Source organism: Argopecten irradians, chromosome 15 (genome assembly GCF_041381155.1).
Source record: "Argopecten irradians isolate NY chromosome 15, Ai_NY, whole genome shotgun sequence".
NCBI lineage: Eukaryota > Metazoa > Mollusca > Bivalvia > Pectinida > Pectinidae > Argopecten > Argopecten irradians.
The window spans coordinates 23,517,069-23,535,786 of record NC_091148.1 but is presented as its reverse complement, the minus strand read 5'-3'; the positions used below and the strand labels follow the sequence as shown (position 1 = coordinate 23,535,786).

Genomic DNA, 18,718 nt, shown 5'->3' with positions numbered 1-18,718 from the left:
ATTCATTAAATATATCAGGACCTGCACTTCTTCTCTAATAAATGAGTTTTTTTGGATTGCCTTATAACTGTGTGCCACTTCTTTATTCTTTGAGGTGTTGTATTGTGCCAATAGTCAGATGACCGTTAAGGCCCATCGGCCTCTCGTTCATAACCTAATGGAATTGGTCCCGTTTAAGGGTAAAAACAAGAGTTATCTTCCCTTTCTCTTCTCTTCATTTCATCCGCGACACTCCTTCAGGTGTCGCCCAACTAGTATTGCATGCATATCATTTTGACTTGCACATATGTATTATTTTACTATAAATAATGATCTGAAATGAGTTATAAAACTGTCATTTTCACGTTTTGTAAATAAATGATATAATGCGAATTGACCAATTCAATAGGTCTAACCGTCTAATCTAGGATCAGCGAAGATCGGCTACTCCCGGCTAAATTCGTAGAATTCTAAATTTATATTTATATATATTATTACCTGCTTTAGGTTTCAGAACATATACATGTACATATAACACAGAGAAAATAAGATCTTCTTCAAAAGGCCTAATTATGTATAAATACCAGGTCAGAGAAATCACTCTATTTGGAAGTAAACACACACTCATGTGATCACTAGTTACCCACTAATACAATTCCATATTTATTTCGGCCAATGGCATGAATGAGGTATAATCACGTGACTTGTTTTACTACGTTTGACTACAAAGAACGCGTGTTTTGTGCCATTATTGGGGAAAATCCCCCGCGGATCGTGGTTTCATTTCCACCATTTGAAACAGAAGGCTTAGAGTAGACTTTGATTGTGAAACATTGATAAATTGAAGATTACATGTTGTGCCATGGCAGATGACAAAGTTCATGTATATATACAATGTACTCGACAATTACTTGAAACATCATCTAATAAATTTGTGTTGAAATTATAATTGATGTTGACCAGGAAATGTACCAGTCTAAATTTTGGTTGAATAATGCATGGAAAGTGAATTATTCAAACACTCTGGATATCGAATTTTTAATCATTAATTTCTTTTGAACTCGGGACTTTTTGGGTGTGTAATTAGGGGAAAGTTGATAACTTTTTATAATATATGTACCCTAATTTTCTTTTGTTGATTTACGGACCCTGAAAGATACGGATTATGCGGCTTTAACTTTTCCACTTTGTGGAAAATCCTTCAAATCGGATTTATCTCCCTTGATTAAAATGACAAACTATGCTATGCTATTTTAAAAAGTTTTTTTTTCATTTTTTTTAAATATTAATCAAATATGTGTATGAATTTAATTTGAAACATGTTTGTTTTGCTGAAAATTTGCAAAAAAAAAAAATAATAATATCAATACAAAATATTCATGATTGTAATTTGATTGTTGTTGTTTTTGTACTTGCTGTAAAATGAGAAAAACCGTGTTGTGGAGAAGAAGTTTGTTAAAATTTGAATTTTTTACAAATGGATGAGAGTTGAGAATGTCTAACAGTCACCTGAATTCCGATATGCACAGTTATGAATAATGTTTTGCTTTTAAACAAACAAATAAATATGTCTCCTATATAAACTATGGTAAAGACCCTTTCCCCTGGGGAAAATTCCGAGACCCCAGGGCCATGAAATTCACAATATTGGTAGAGGGCCTTGAGACCTGCCATGTAAGCACATAAGCCCGTGTTTCTTAGTATATGTGTACATATGTATTATATTCCCAAAAAGCTAAGTGGGCTATGCGGAAGCTTATAACTATTTGTTTGGAAATGATATGGAAAATAAACTATGATATGATAGTATTGCTAACAATTTCAAATGGTGGAAATGAAACCACGATCCGCGGAGGATTTTCCCCATAATTGTACAAAACACGCGTTCTTTGTAGTAAAAACGTAGTAAAACAAGTCACGTGATTATACCTCATTCATGCCATTGGCCGAAATAAATATGGAATTGTATTAGTGGGTAACTAGTGATCACATGAGTGTGTGTTTACTTCCAAATAGAGTGATTTCTCTGACCTGGTATTTATACATACTTTGGCCTTATTTTCTCTGTGTTATATGTATATGTTCTGAGCCCTAAAGCAGGTAATAATATATATAAATATAAATTTAGAATTCTACGAATTTAGCCGGGAGTAGCCGATCTTCGCTGATTTTAGATTAGACGGTTAGACCTATTGAATTGGTCAATTCGTATAATATCATTTATTTACAAAACGTGAAAATGGCAGTTTCACAACTCATTTCAGTTCATTATTTATAGTAAAACAGTGCATATGTGCAAGTCAAATGATAAGCATGCAATATTAATGATATTTTGGAGTCTAAATATTTTCAAATAAATCAATTTCTCCGAAGAAATGGCAAGCAAACTATCACCATATTTGGAAGTAAACACAAAATCACGTGATCACTAGTTACCCATAATACAATTGTATATTCCGGCCAATGGCATGAATGAGGTATAAGCACGTGACTTTTTTTACTACGTTTGACTACAAAGAACGCATGTTTTTACTACGAAAAATAGATGCAGATGTATCGCGAGTTGGGAGTCTAAAACCGCGTCCCAGGAGGATTTTTAGCCCAAAGTTTGAATCTGACCATTAATACCGTAACAAAAATTCGTTGTGCCTTTATATAAGTGAATATTGTAGGCCAAGCTAACAAGTAAACCTGGTTTCCCAATGTGTATTGTGTACCTGTACTGTGACCTTTATGGTTTTTTTCGGGATTCACAAGAAAATACAACATAAAAAAATCTTTTTTCATTTTATTTTTTTATTTTTATTTTCATTCATTCTTTTAATATAGTATAGTACGGTATGTACTACATGGACTTGGTACGAATGCCAATCAACAAAACACACACACAGCTTTGAAACGAATTTTCAACCCACGGTTATATATATTAATAATTCGTTGTACACTTCCTTGGCTCGGGCTAACAGCTACGTACACGCAGGCTACAGTTTCATGGCCGGGATCTGCAAGATCACATTTTTTTTTTTTTTTTTTTTTTGAAATCAAATGAATAAAAACTTGAATTAACAAAATCAACGTCGATCTCTGCTGTATGGCTTTTGCTGCATATACACAGTGCTCTATGAAAGGGTGGCCTTTGATTTCCACTTTCAAGACCAGATGTCGACATCTTTTAGTTTAGATGTCGACATCAATAACTGACAAGTCGGTGTCACACCCGAGCATAAACACATTAATCGCCGAGTTACCGACTGTCTACATAAATATCTTGGATTCATTATGTGGGCATGTACATGTGGTAAGTCGACATATTCTTCTGTTTATGTCGACATATTCCGATATGATGTCGACTTAATGCCTTAACAAGATGTCGACATTATTAAGTCGTAAGTCGGGAAATCGATGGCAGAAATATGCCACCATAAAATTGCAATATTTTCTAATTTTCGGATTAACGGGCCTTCGAACTATTAGGCCTTAGCGGTTCAAGTGACCTTAAAATTAACAGATGACGATTACTGCGTAATAATCAGACGGCACGACCAGACCATTATTACACGATTATCATATAATAAACAAATTATTGAAATTCATAGTTCAGAGAAAAATACTTTGACAACTCTCGGTAAAGAAATTGGTATCAAATTTCTTCATCTAGGTACAAACACATGCACACAATTATTTTCATTAGCAATCCAATATGGCGAGTGTTATCCATTGTTTGCGCATGTGTAACAGGAAGGCGACAAGTCGACAACTCGACAAGTCGACAACACGACAAGGCGACTCGACAACACGACAAGGCGACAACACGACAAGTCGACAACTCGACAACACGACAAGTCGACATTTCACCGCGACAACACGAGATTCTGTACGCGCTAATTAGCGTGTTTGAAATGTCGATTTGTCGTGTTGTCGACTTGTCGTCTTGTCGTGTTGTCGACTTGTCGCGGTTCGAAAACGCGACTAGTCGACATTTTAACTGTTAAATCTCGGGTTGTCGCAGTTTGAGACCGCGACAACTCGACAACACGACAAGGCGACAACACAACAACACGAGATGGCCGTAATCAGCCACCATACCACATAAGAATACCGATAGATAGAGAAAGAAAACGGCGGTCTACGACAGGGGAATGTCTCATAAACGATTCTTGAAATGCTTTTTCCAAGTTAATTGAAATTATTTCGAATAAAATATGGTGTTTCATTAAATGAGTTGTAATAAACGATACTCAATGCATTGATTTCTATCTCTTCCTATTCTCAATTCGACATTCCAAGCGGTCACAAAACGGACAAAGCCATTCTCGTTGGTATTCACAAAAACCATATTATATTTTTGAAAATAGTTATGACCTGAAATAATCCAATACTGCCGTTTTTATACCGACATGATGTGTTATACAATAATATTGTTACAGAACCAGTGAATGTTTATGTGTGACGGTTCTGTGACTAATACCATGTGCACACTGTCGACATCATCAGGCAAATATGTAAACAGGGTAGGGGTTGTCTTCGAAATGAAAATCGAAGAGCAATGCTCGATGTCGATTTCGACACTGCTGAATGTACAATATAGCATTGTAATGGGCCTGCATTTAATTTACATAGCCCGATGTCGCTAATCTTATCTAGTGAAATATTGTTGACTAATTCATTTCGTTTTGGTGATTGATGTCGTATTTCAATACGATTTGTTGTAGGACTTATCATAATTAACACACGTTTAGTTTATTTTGGTATCTGGAAACATCCATACTCATATTATCGAACACTTTCATTTCAGATCATATTAATGAAATGAAAATTGCACGTGCCATATCTCAATATTTCCTGGCATTGCACGTGATAATCCCGCCAGTCACGGCCGCCGGTACCTTGGATGACCAGACACGTTTGAACGTGGACTTGTTCAGGAACTACAGTCAAGACTTCCGCCCAGTCTATAACCTTAGTGACACTGTTGATGTTGTCACATCTTTCCTTTTACTGGCCCTGTTGGATTTTAATGAAGTTTCCGGAACAATCCATTTGAGCACAGTACTTGTGTTAGCTTGGACAGATTACAGACTAGCATGGAACGTCAGTGAATATGGCGGCATAACCAATATCCTTGTCAACTCTTCCCGTATTTGGAAACCACGTGTTTTTATGATATCATCAGCTGATGATTTAGTGGAGTATAATGGCAACCATTTTGATGTCAGGCTAATGAATGATGGTTCGACCATGTTCTCCCCGGGGAAGCTGATCAAATCCAGCTGTAATGTCGACATGACCTACTTTCCAACAGACTCCCACGTCTGTAGCATCTTAGTGGTCCCGTGGATGGATTATATTCAGGAAGTCAGGTTACAGTCCAATGAGACCAAATTTAGAATGGATTTCTTTACGCCCCACGGTGCTTGGGAAGTCTACAATACGTCTATCAGTAGGAATGTCCAATTTTCCCAAGAGGTGTCGATCATAGAATTCACGCTGTATTTAAGAAGAAAACCGCAGTATTTTTATCTGTCTTTAGGTGTTCCGATCCTTCTGTTGTGTTTTCTCAACCCGTTCGTGTTTCTTCTCCCGGCCGCGTCAGGTGAGAGAATCTCGTTTGCAGTCACCATGTTCCTGTCGATGACTGTTTACATGTCCAGTATAGGCGAGGTAATGCCTAAGGTGTCCGACCCCATTGCTGGTGCGTCCTACTTCCTCCTGGGGGCGATGTGCTTCAGCTGCCTGCTCATAATACTGACTATAGCATCGCTGTGTTTACATGCCGTCAGTGACGTCAATTATTACCCAGGGTGCCTGGTAGCTATTGCAACGTGTCATATCAGCATAAGAAAACGCAACAATCCCCTGGAATTAAACGTTGTTGGCAAAGACCATGATGCCAATGACGATGATCAAGTTTCAAATGTCGGCAAAGATAGGATAGAGAAAAGTGACGTCACCAAATTCATAGATAAAACCTTTTTCTGGCTGACCGAACTTTTCGTTTTTGTAGATGTGTTGATATTTGTACTTCTATACGTGAGGACGAATTAGACTGAATTCGTCCTGATAAGGTACTGGCTGGTTGGAAACAAAACAACTACAAAGTCCAGGTTTATCACTCTAGGTGAGTTATACAGTAGTGATGTACACGGAAAATGGTTCCAGCATGGTAGAACAGGAATTTCTCATTTCCAATTTTTATATTAGGACGCTTTGTATTTCTTTTGCTAACTGTAATTTCATTTTTATTTTTATAAGTCACAGATTTTCACATAATTAAAGTTGTTTGGTCTATCATTTCCGCCCTTTTAGTCATTGTGGAAACTATTTAAGTGTTATACACATTTTTGCTCCGACTGACCGAGGTTTGAACTTCCTTATTTTACCACTTTTTATGAAGTTGCAGCACTGTAAGTAATTTTAATTATAAAAGTAAAAAAAAAATCTGTTTAACGTGTACACGTGAAAAATAGGCTCAAAAGATGCCAAATCATTCCGAACTTATCTGAACATCGTCGCGACAATTTCGAAGACGCACGAGAGTTGTGAAACCAAGAAAAAATGTCATTTTTCGTATACAAAACATGTAGTCGACCCCAGCAGATTGGATCTACAAAGAAACTCATTCTCGCACATTGCAATATTTGATACACGCAATATTAACTTACGGCAATGTGTGAATTAGATGTTTTAAATACTGGCTCTGTGGACATATACCAGCACGATTTGCTCATAATAGCCAGAAGGAAAACGGATGTGCGCTTAGGTTAATAACCTGGATCACCACGTGCAAGTCTTGTGGACGCCAATTACGTGATACGATTCGGAATTCTGACAAAACCCGAAGGTACCTAAAGCTGGAAATGCAAGTTAAAAAAATAATACATTTGAGATTAAAAAAAAAATAATAAAGTTTCTTTTTTCAAAACTAGTTTCCGAGACAGCCCCTTGTGTTTCTCAGAACGGACAGTCGCCATTTTGTTTGAACTCTGCTTGGATACAATACGCCTACCCACCCCTATATAAAGCGCGTGAATCGACACACGAGCGCTAAGTCATCCTAGCAGTTGTCCACTGTGTATCACCTACTAATACATAAACAAAACCCCTTACCTGTAAATGTGTGTAGGGCTGGTTTTAGCAAGCAAACATGTCAACTCCTCTAAGCTGTTATTTAGATGTTTCACAAATTGAACTTTCCACACAAATGAATAGAAATCCTAATAACAATCCGTCCTCATATCTTCACGTATACTATCGTACCCGATGTACTCGACTGACCACGTGTACGTGACCACCTGTCCCGAACAATTGACGCTTCCATACGTAAACTACCGAAGACTCACACGTGTACATGTGCGTGTAATATCTAATGTATATGGAAATCTTTTATTAGCTCGCATTTCACATATTTTTGGATCTAGCTGATAATATTACTTCCATGTAACCTTGTCAGGAAATTGCAGTATTTATTTTTAGTTTGACTATTTTATCAGCTATAATGCTAGATTTACACTATGTTCCCGGCGGCCACGGCAGCCCCGTTTCAGGCCTCCGTGGACAAAACGTGGTGACCGCGAGACAACGTGAGGCAACGCAGAAGGACGTGATAGACAAACATGAGCGGTCGTGATTACCGTGGATGCCGTGCCAGATTTAAACTGTCAAAAAATTTGCCACGGCAGTCACGGCGCAGATGGTAAACGCCACAGGACGTAATGGAACGGGATTTACCTCACAAAACGTAACAGTGCGTGCGAGGCCGTAACAAAACTTCCAGACGGTCCGTGGTGGAACGGGCAGCAGGCACGTTCCCCGGAATCTCACGGTGGTTTCAAGTTTTGTGACGTTCTGTTACGTTTTTTTCACGTTTTATCACGGTTGATGCAGATTGGCTGCACGTTTTGTGCCGTTTTCCCAGGTTTATCAAGGTTTTCACGGTAGGCAAAGGTGGATGATACCGTTTTGATTCGTTCTGTCAGGGCACATCACGGCCTGTAGCGATTAAAAGCCCGACGTGATGCGGCGTGTAACGTCTTATTACGGTCTTACGTTGCAAGCAGTAAGTGATAGAGTATCGTTGCCTGGCCTGGTACATATTTGCTACTTCATGGAATTACTTGTATTAATAAATATTATTGCAAAAGGCAGATAAAGTGAGAACCATTACAGAAAAAAAAAATTTGCGAAGACACACTTGGCAATAATAATTATATATTTATACCAAATATCATTAAGATTTTCTTGTCTTTTAACACATTTCGTAATTAAAACATGTTTAAAATGACATTTTCGGCAATGAATATTGTTTCATTTGCTCCAAAAAGCCCGGCATCAGACTTTCATCCCTAGTAAGCCTTGGCGGACCGTGAAAAACGTATCGGAGCTTGATCAAAACGTGTAAAACGTAGCAGACCTCATCAGATCGTAACCGACCTAGAAAAAACGTAGTGGTATCCTTGATAGACCGTACTAAAACCGTAGTGTACCTTTAACCTCCTTGAACAGTACTTTCTCCTATATCCACGGTCCACCACGTAATCCGTAAAAGACCGTGGCAAAACTTCATAAGACCTTGCTCATCTTGAATATAGAGACAAAAATAGCCAAAATTCCACGGCGCACCACGTTTCGAGCAAACGGGGCTACCGTGGTCGCCGGAAACATAGTGTCAACCTAGCATAAGAATTTCCGAGTTTGTTTATGTTATCTCGCACGTGGAAAGAAGGTACATGTATGAATTCGAATTAATTCATTACTTTTTATTCAACTGTATAGATCTATATATGGTTCTTAAAATCTTTATTTAAGAAAACATTGAACGTACTAACAATTTTGTCTAATAGCACGGACTCATGTTACACGTAAATATCTAGAGTCGGACAGGTGTTAGTTGTTACACTTTGAACAGCGAGTGTTCGAATGTTTGCACGTGTTTGTGGTATACGCGCCAGTGGAGTAGGAAGATGAAACGTAATGGGGGGGGGGGGGGCAAAGGTCCACAATATTTCGAAACACCTCCCCCCTTCGCGGCACCCACTGGAGATAATTGATATACTTTTTTCATGTGTTATCACATAAAATCCTTGTACACATCTATAGACAGTGTCGTCACTAACAGGAAATTAATGAATACGCAAATTAGCGTGCGAAGTTGGGGGTTCGGGGTCCCTGGAAAAATATTACGATTAAGAATGACTGAGATAAGTTATACGATGTATTTTGATGATTTTGCGAGCGCCGAAGGCGTGATATTTTGGTGGTTGAGGGGTTCGGTGTCTCCCCGAGAAAAAATATACGATTTAGAATGGCAGAAATGAGTTTTACGATGCATTTTTTTGAATGTGCGAGCGCCGAAGGCGCGAAATTTTGGTGTTTGGGGGTCCGGGGGTCTCCCCAGAGAAAATTTTACGATTTAGAATGGCTGAGATGAGATTTACGATGTATTTTGATGATTTTGCGAGTGCCGAAGGCGTGATATTTTGTGTCTGGGGGTGTCCGGGTCTCCCCAGGTAAAAAATGTACCATTTAGAATGGCAGGGATGAGTTTTACGATGAATTTTGTTAAATTGGCGAGCGCCGAAGGCGTGGAATTTTGGTGTTTGGGGGTCCGGGTGTATCCCCCGGGAAAAGTTTTACGATTTAGAATGGCTGAGATGAGTTTCACGATGCATTTTGTTGAATTTGCGAGCGCTGGAGGCGTTGTTGTTTGGGGGGGTCGGGGTCTCCCCCGAGAAAAAATATTACGATTTGGAATGGCCGAGATGAGTTTTACAATGTCTTTTGATGAATTTAAAGCGATCTTAACACGGTAATTTTTCGATTTAAAGTTACCTGCATTAAGAAACGATAATTGAGAGTGTCGTCATACCATGCAATCCAGCTCGATCTGAACATACCGGATTCACACCATCGGCACATTGTTGTGTAACTCAAAATAATAATGAATTGATTGTCTTGCTTAGACATATAAACAAATTAATATTTTAAGAAGCATTTTGTTTGAAATAGTATAATTCCTTTATGGACATTTTTAGTCTAGTTCGTGTGTATCGAATTTTCATTATTAGGAAACGCGCCGCGCAGCGGAAAATTTTCTAAAATGAAGTACAAAAATTTGCAGAAGGACCCTTTTTTCTTTCAAGTGTGCATTGTTAAACAATTCACTCAGCGAAAATGGGGGGGGGGGGCAAAAAGACATGTTTGCCCCCCCCCCCCGTCCTAGGGAACACGGGGGGGGGGGGGGGGGCGCTTCCTACGCCCCTGCGCGCTTTATATAGGGGTGGGTACCCGGTGTTGTATCCAAGCAGAGTTAAAACAAAATGGCGACTGACCGTCCTAAAAAACGCAAGAGATTGTCTAAGAAACGAATTTTGCAAAAAAATATATTGAACAAAAATTTTAATCTTAAATGTAAACTTTTTAACTTGCATTGTAAGCTTTGATTCAAAACCAGGAAACATCTTGTAGATCGACATATGCTTTTGGGGAGCTAAATAATCAAGTTACATTTCCATGCTATTGCACTTGAGTTTTTGCAAACGATTATTAAGAGCTAAGAAGATACAGCAAATTGTATGATATCTAATGTAACGTAAGAATGAGATAACATGAAATAATATTAATGTAATGTGCTAGTAACGTTTATGTATTATAATATATAGTTAATATAATCTAACGTATCAATGTAATGTGCGCTGGTTAATGAATGTAACATGAGTAACGTGTAGATGTAATGTAAGAATATTATTGGATATAAATCGAGTAACAATAATGAAAAATCAAGTTTTGCTGCAAGTAACGTATATATGTAATATAAGAGTGTTAAAACGTGCTGTATGTCATAGATACATAATGTGACAATAACATTTTAATGGTATATGTTAATAATGGATGAAAATATTATATAAACGTTATACGAATAATAATACATTGTACGTAAAAGAAATCGTCATTCGAAAGCCAAATTATATAACACTCCTGCCTCATAAAACAAATTTAGAACCATTCGAAATCAGTTTATTTCATCAATCCGTGACGCAATACTCGTTTAAAGATTTTAGCCTTTTTGACCCCTGTGACCTTGAATAAAATTTAAGGTCCTTCATTTGAACAAACTTTGTAGCCCTTCATCCCAGCATGCTACTTGCCCAATATCGTATCCGAAGAGAAAAGATAAAAAAGTGAAAAAAACACAAATACACACAGTACAAAACGGTACTAATACATGAGATAGAGACATGAATTGTTAATATAAAAATACGTTTTTTCTCTATTTTAATAACATGTCAGAAAATATAGACTGCGACGTCGTTCTACTTTTTTATCGAACAAAACCTTTGTCTTGCAGAAATGACACAAAATGAAATTTTTAAATTGACTGTTCTGTCACGCAAGTTCACGACGTTGAAAAATGACTTTATATTAGGAAGTATATTTTCTATTCATAATAAAAAAAATACGTTTTTGCTCAAATATACATGTGCGAAATCTCTACTGAAAATTCAAAAAAGTATTCGAAAAATTGCGTTTTTTCTTTTCTTGCAGGTTTGCCGAATGTCGGAAATGACGTCAATTGCGCTCGTCATGTTATATAAGATAATGACGTCTTTTACATTAAATAACGTTACATAAAAGTGACCGAACATTGTACCCTGGGCCTTCTGGTTCTTTAGAAGAAGTTGTTTAAAAATCTTAAGCCTATTTGAACCCTGTGACCTTGAATGAAGATCAAGGTCATTCATTTGAACAAACTTGATAGCCCTTCATCCAAGCATATCAAGGGCCCAATATCAGATCTCTAGGCCTCTTAGTTATTCACAAGAAGATGGTGAAAGATTTTAGCCTTTTTGACCCATGTGACCTTGAATGAAGGTCAAGGTCATTCATTTGAACAAACTTGGTAGCCCTTAATACAAGCATGCTACATGCCAAATATTACCCGTGGGCAAACTCCTCGTAAAATCCTCGTAAAATATGCTAATTCACACACTAGAATTGACCAGTTAGAATACTCGATATATAGTTCGGAACTCTTCAGAATGAAGACTGGTTTATTAGCTTAAAGATAAACAAAAACTGGCAGCGCCCATAAAAACATGTGAGTTTTGTATAAAAACGGTCAAGGACAAATCATACAGATCTCTATCTTCGAAAACTATCTCCTATGACCATATAGGTCATGGCAGTATGGTGTGGAGGTATGACACCAAGGATAGAAACCAGCTGTTTGGTTACAATATGTAGGTTAAGACGGTGTTGGCTCCATGACGTTGAGCTACAACATTCAGTACGTATGCCCTAATTATTACCATATACAAGTGTACCTAATAACATCAAAACTTAGTGTAAAACACTCACATGAAAATAGCTATTTCTGCCCTAATAAAGCATAATATTATTACAGAAATACCTAATAAAGTCCTATACTGCTATGAACGAAGCTTACAACGCTTTTGGTCATAGTATACCTGGCCCACACACACACACGTGTATACACCGCTCGTACGCTCACAGTATCGTGTACCCAAACATTCGCCAGGTGCATTGGCCAACTTTGTTGTGCTGCCGTATACTGTGCATAACCCTTACTCTGATTGGATGAAATCCCATCGCAAAAGTGTACTGGAACCAATCAAATTCTTCATGCATATAAATTACCTACGACGATTTTACCTGGAGTTTGCCCACGGGTGATAAGTGTAGCGTAGTGTAGTGCGATCACCCGTGGGTCTCCGACGATGGAGTTTATATCAACTCAGTTCTTTCATTAATTATGCAAAATGATACGGTATACAAACATCAAGTAATGACAAAAACACCACAAGAAATAAAAAGAGTAATGCAATATTTCTTAAGAAAGAGAGGTGGATGATAGAAAGAGAGAGGAAAAGGAAGAGGAAACAAACTTTATAATTTATAACGACATATGGGAGATAACTCTAGCATGTTATATTCGTATTATGAGGCGGAGTTGTGCCCCTTCGTTCATACACTGCATCTTAGTTTTCACGAAGAAAATATTTCTCTTGGCGTTCTATATTTCACTTCCCTCTGAAGATACAATTTCATTCGGATTTATTTAGAGAAACTTTCGAATACATATTGATCAATTCAAAATTGACGAGAAGAGCGTGTGATGTTTATCGATTTTAGTGGCACCCCCTTCCCACCACCTACAATGTACACCTCTCCCTACCTCTCCATTCGTAAGTGGTAGGAAGCACCACATACCCTTAGCGATCCCTGCTAATAACGACTTGAACCGAACTTTACATATAAACACAGCATGTCTGGTATCATCTCTATCCGCCGAACTCCAAAACAGGACTTATCAGTAATTTGCCGCCGTGTATTCATAAACAACCCAGATCAAATTTCTGCAATCTAACTGAAAGTTACTCTCGATTTTAATCCAATTTCACAGTCGAGATAAATATATGGAAGCCTGGGTTTTCTCTTGCTTGTCTGAGGTCGTTGCGAAAGCGTCGAGTTACTTTCCTCTGTTGTCTGAGGACATAACTATCAAATACATCAGAGTTACTTCCCTTGGTTTGAAGTTATCAGATTTAAGGACAGAGTGCTGGTTTATTGTAGATCAAATTCCTTTGTTGTTAGATGGTGTAACGATGGTTTAAAGTAAGTTCTCTATTTATTATCGGGTGATATTCGTGGTGGCTGATTTCGCCCATGTCGCACTGTCGCATTGGCGATCCCGCAACGTGAAGAGCGACAGTGCAACAAACCACCAAACGGCAATTCAATGCACCTAGTGAAGATTGATACTGCGCCATGCGACAGACACACTGTCGCTCCACGCTGTTCTCCGCATGGCGCACTGTGGCGCACTGTGGTGGCAGTGCGACATAGCCGAAATATAAGTTTGTTGTTACATTGTATGGGACAGAGTTACCTCTCTTTGTTGTCATAGAAAGACTTTTACGATTGCATAGATTTTTCCTTTGGCGTCAGGTGGTGGTAATAATCCCTTACTTTTTTGGTTGTCAGACGACGTGATGATTTCCTTGAATTCTTGTTGTCAAAGTTTTGAACTAGTGATATGTTACAGTTGTCCCCATTTGTTGTCAGATATCGAGAGTGTAACTTGACAGATTTTGAGGCTGTGAATGGCTCGATAGTGTTCCCGTAGTTCGGGACAGAGATAAGCAGAGTCACCCACATGTATGTTTAACACAGGGCTCTGATTATGATGGTACGACGCTTAGGGGAGATAATCACGTATTATAGAAATTAAGAACATCAATCATACTAAATACATACCGCTGTTCAGGGCAGACATGTTATCGCTGCGACCTTTACATGTAACCTTTGTGGAACGGTACGTCTTTAGCTATACAGGGCTACCTCGTGTGTTGTTAATAAAATCACCATAACTCAATTTTCTGGTTGACAGTTTTTTCCAGACAGTTATGATATGATACTATCTAACGATTTATATGTCTAGTTTAGTTTAAACATATTTTATTTGAATAAAGTCAAAAGGAATTAGGCACAAGTTATACATGTCTCAAAAACACAAATATCATCACATCATTGTGCCACAGAACCACTCATAAACCATGATGAAAATAAATTAGCCTCGAAATCTCGCAGATTAATATCAACCACGGTGACTTCACCTGTACTATCAAATGCGTTTTATTTTAATTCTGTTACGTCCAAAAACGTTCTATTTTGATACGTCCACATACTTTTTATTTTGTTACGAACACATAATTATGCTTTATTTTGTTACGAACACATACGTTTTATTTTATTACGAACATACATTTTATTTTGTTACGGACCACAAACGATTTATTATATTTTGTTACGACCGTTTTATTTTGTTACGGACCACAAACGATTTATTATATTTTGTTACGACCGTTTTATTTTGTTACGGACCACAAACGATTTATTATATTTTGTTACGACCGTTTTAACTTGTTACGACCAAATATCTTTTAGTTTGTTACGACCACATACGTTTTATTTTATTACGATCGTTTTATTTTGTTACTACCGTTTTATTTTGTTACGACTACATACAAAAGATTGAGATCGAATTTTAAATGTTGACTACACCAATTAAGCTGGATGTTTGTTCTGAGATATGTTGGGAATCCCTAAGGCTACATACGAGACCCTTTTCAATGACCCAAACTCCCAAAGGGGCCATGTATACGTCATTAGCTTGGGAGGTTCTAAGGAATTCAAAATTAAATGTTATTGATCAAAAGGGAGTTGAAATAATTCAATTATAAATAAATAAAATTGTCTTCAGAGAAATCCAGTCTAATTTACCTTGGTCGTGTCAAGATATTGGGTTTGCTCCAAGAATCTAAAAATTAACCTTATGAAAACATTATCCGAAATGTTATCAATTTAGCTGTACTATCTGAGAATGCTTTTAAATGTGAATTTTTTAAATTTTGCCTTTCTAAACGCTTATTTGTTGAAAAAAGTTATGTAATGTTCACTATATTTTTAACGAAGTTATGAAATAATATCGTTTTTTAATTTTAAATAAAGTACCGTTAAAACACAAAATTTGTAATAATTGCAAAAACCTAAGATAAAAAAGACAGTAAAATAATTAACTTTGAAGATATTCCTTTCCGCCTCAAGTGAAAACAAACCCACGTATCGTACTGGAAGCTGATAACACCTCAGATAGCACGGTTTATTGAAATCGTCCCTTATCTTACATACTGAAGTAACATCTACACGTATCTTGACGAGTTTCGCACGTGCCCACCGTAAATAGGGTATTATACCATTAGCACTATCTCTCGCTAGTTTGTCCAAGGACCGCGAGATTTGGCGAGGAGCGATCGCCATAGTCGAGGATAGGGCCTAGAAGATGATGTTTTCGAATTTAAAAAAAAAAAAAAAAAAAAAAACACTTTTGAAGTTATTACGTACCGAGAACACCAACACCAACATTTTACAGTCATCACTGAAATATTTTGAAACATCTACGGAAGCCTGACATTGTTTTACATGGCATACATATGAACATAAAGCAATTCTCGAACTATCACTTAATAGGTCGACGTTTTACTTCTGTGTACTCTTTTTTTTCTCCGCCTGTTTTACCCGAGATGTCTGTAAGTGGTCCAGGTAAACAGCCTCACCTTTCTCCTTGAGGTGAGCGCTTTCTTTGTGAGGAGAACTCCGAGTTCTTCTAACCAAGTTAATACTGCGGACACTCCGTGATTCCCTTGTTTTACCAATATTGATGTACTAAGTAGAAGTATGGGGTCACGAAAACATTACAGCTATAGAAAAGCTTCATTTACAGTTTTGTAAACGTATACTCGGTGTTAGGAAAAGTATATGGAAAGCCATAGCTGCCTTATTTTATAAATGTCCATTATATGATACGTTTTCATCATTATATGATACGATATTGTCATTATATGACGTGACTTATCATTATATGATACGACTTATCATTATATGATACGATTTCATCATTATATGATACGATATCGGCATTATATGATATGACTTATCATTATATGATACGATTTCATTATATGATACGATATCGGCATTGTATGGTATGACTTATCATTATATGATACGAATTTATCATTATATGATGCGATATTGGCATTATATGATACGAATTTATCATTATATGATGCGATATTGGCATTATATGTTACGATATTGTCATTATAAGATATGACTTATCATTATATGATACGATTTCATCATTATATGATACGATATCGGAATTATATGATATGACATTGTCAATATATGATACGATATCATCATTATATGTTACAATATTGTCATTATATGATATGACTTATCATTATATGATACGATTTCATCATTATATGATACGATATCGGCATTATATGATACGACATTGTCATTATATGATACGATATCATCATTATATGATACGATATCGGCATTATAAGATATGACTTATTATATGATACGATTTTATCATTATATGATACGATATCGGAATTATATGATACGACATTGTCATTATATGATACGATATCATCATTATATGTTACAATATTGTCATTATATGATATGACTTATCATTATATGATACGAATTTATCATTATATGATACGAGTCCATCATTATACGATGCGATATTGGCATTATATGGTACACGTTATAATCATATGATGGGATATTGACATTATATGATAGGATACTGTCATTATATGATACGATATTGATACGAATTCACCATTATATGATACGATATTGAATTAAAGAGATTCCCTCACTATGTATAGGCTAAAAACAGAATTATCATGTTCTGGCACAAATTGATTACTACAGATAATCTTTCAAGTAATATATATAAGTTGATGTTAAACTTGCAAACAAATAATATTACGGAATTCAAATGGATGCATAATGTTAAAACTATTTTTGAAGAAACTGGTTTGAATTATATATGGGACTTAAATGTATGTACATATAATAGAGAATATTTTAAATCTATCGTAAAACAAAGATAACACGATCAATTTGTACAAAAATGGTATAATGATATAGAGAATTCATCAAGAGGTATTTCTTATTCTATTTTTAGAAGTAACTTTGAATTTGAAAAGTATCTTGTGAAACTAAAGCCAATATATAGACAAATCATCATAAAATTCAGAAGCTCGAAAATGCACTTACCTATAGAAACTGGAAGATGGACTGGGACCCCTGAAGTAAATAGAACTTGTAATCTATGTTTTACTGATATTGGAAACGAATATCATTACTTGTTTCAATATCAGTAATGAAATGGCGAAACGTTTTCACCGAGGCCTGTTTACTATATGTAACATAACTGTTCTGACAAATATATGTAAGTTTTTGAAAAAAAAAAACTATTGATTGAGCATGTACATCGCTAATACATATTGTAATGTACTGTTGCGCTATGGGCCCAATATACTTGCATGTTTATATTATGTATAGTGACCTCCTGTTACATACTTGTATGTCTGAGAGTAAAATCAAATCTGAAATCTGTTTAGTTTTGATTGACTCAATTTCAACAAACTTTATTTCATAAAAATATATGAGAAGGGATCAAACAACAGGCTAAGCCTATACACGTTCTCTCTCCAGCTTTTGATGGACTCTCTTTGGACATAACGTAATTTTCTAGAGTGAAAAGGTCACTGCTTTTATTACTTTTGTTCAAGGTGTTCCGATAAATTACCATCGACCCACCACCTCTGACTTATCACCTCTTACCTATCACCTCTGACTCATTACTTCTGACCCTTCACCTCCAGGTTTTAATCAAGGTATTCCGATATATCACCTCACACACCACCTTTGACCCATCACCTCTGACCCTTCACCTCTAGGTTTCGGTTAAGGTGTCCCGATATATCATCTCACCCATCACCTCTGACCCATCACCTCTGACCCTTCACCTCTAGGTTTTGGATAAGGTGTCCCAATATATCACCTCACACACCACCTTTGACCCATCACCTCTGACCCTTCACCTCTAGGTTTCGGTTAAGGTGTCCCGATATATCATCTCACCCATCACCTCTGACCCATCACCTCTCACCACTCACCTCTAGGTTTCGGTTAATGTGTCCCGATATACCACCTGACCCATCACCTCTGACCCATCAGCTGTGACCCATCAACTCTGACCCTTCACCTCTAGGTTGCGGTTAAAGTTTCCCGATATACCACCTGACCCATCACCTTTGACTCATCATCTCTTGGTTTTGAT

At 36.9% G+C, this 18,718-nt stretch overlaps 1 protein-coding gene across 1 annotated transcript; it reads left to right on the top strand.

Annotated features, from left to right (window-relative positions):
* The first annotated feature begins 4,788 nt into the window (after window positions 1-4,788).
* Window positions 4,789-6,024, top strand: LOC138308686 (neuronal acetylcholine receptor subunit alpha-7-like). The gene has a single exon (XM_069249719.1). It carries the CDS (start codon window positions 4,789-4,791, stop codon window positions 6,022-6,024), a length of 1,236 nt encoding a protein of 411 aa, XP_069105820.1.
* The last annotated feature ends 12,694 nt before the right edge of the window (window positions 6,025-18,718 follow it).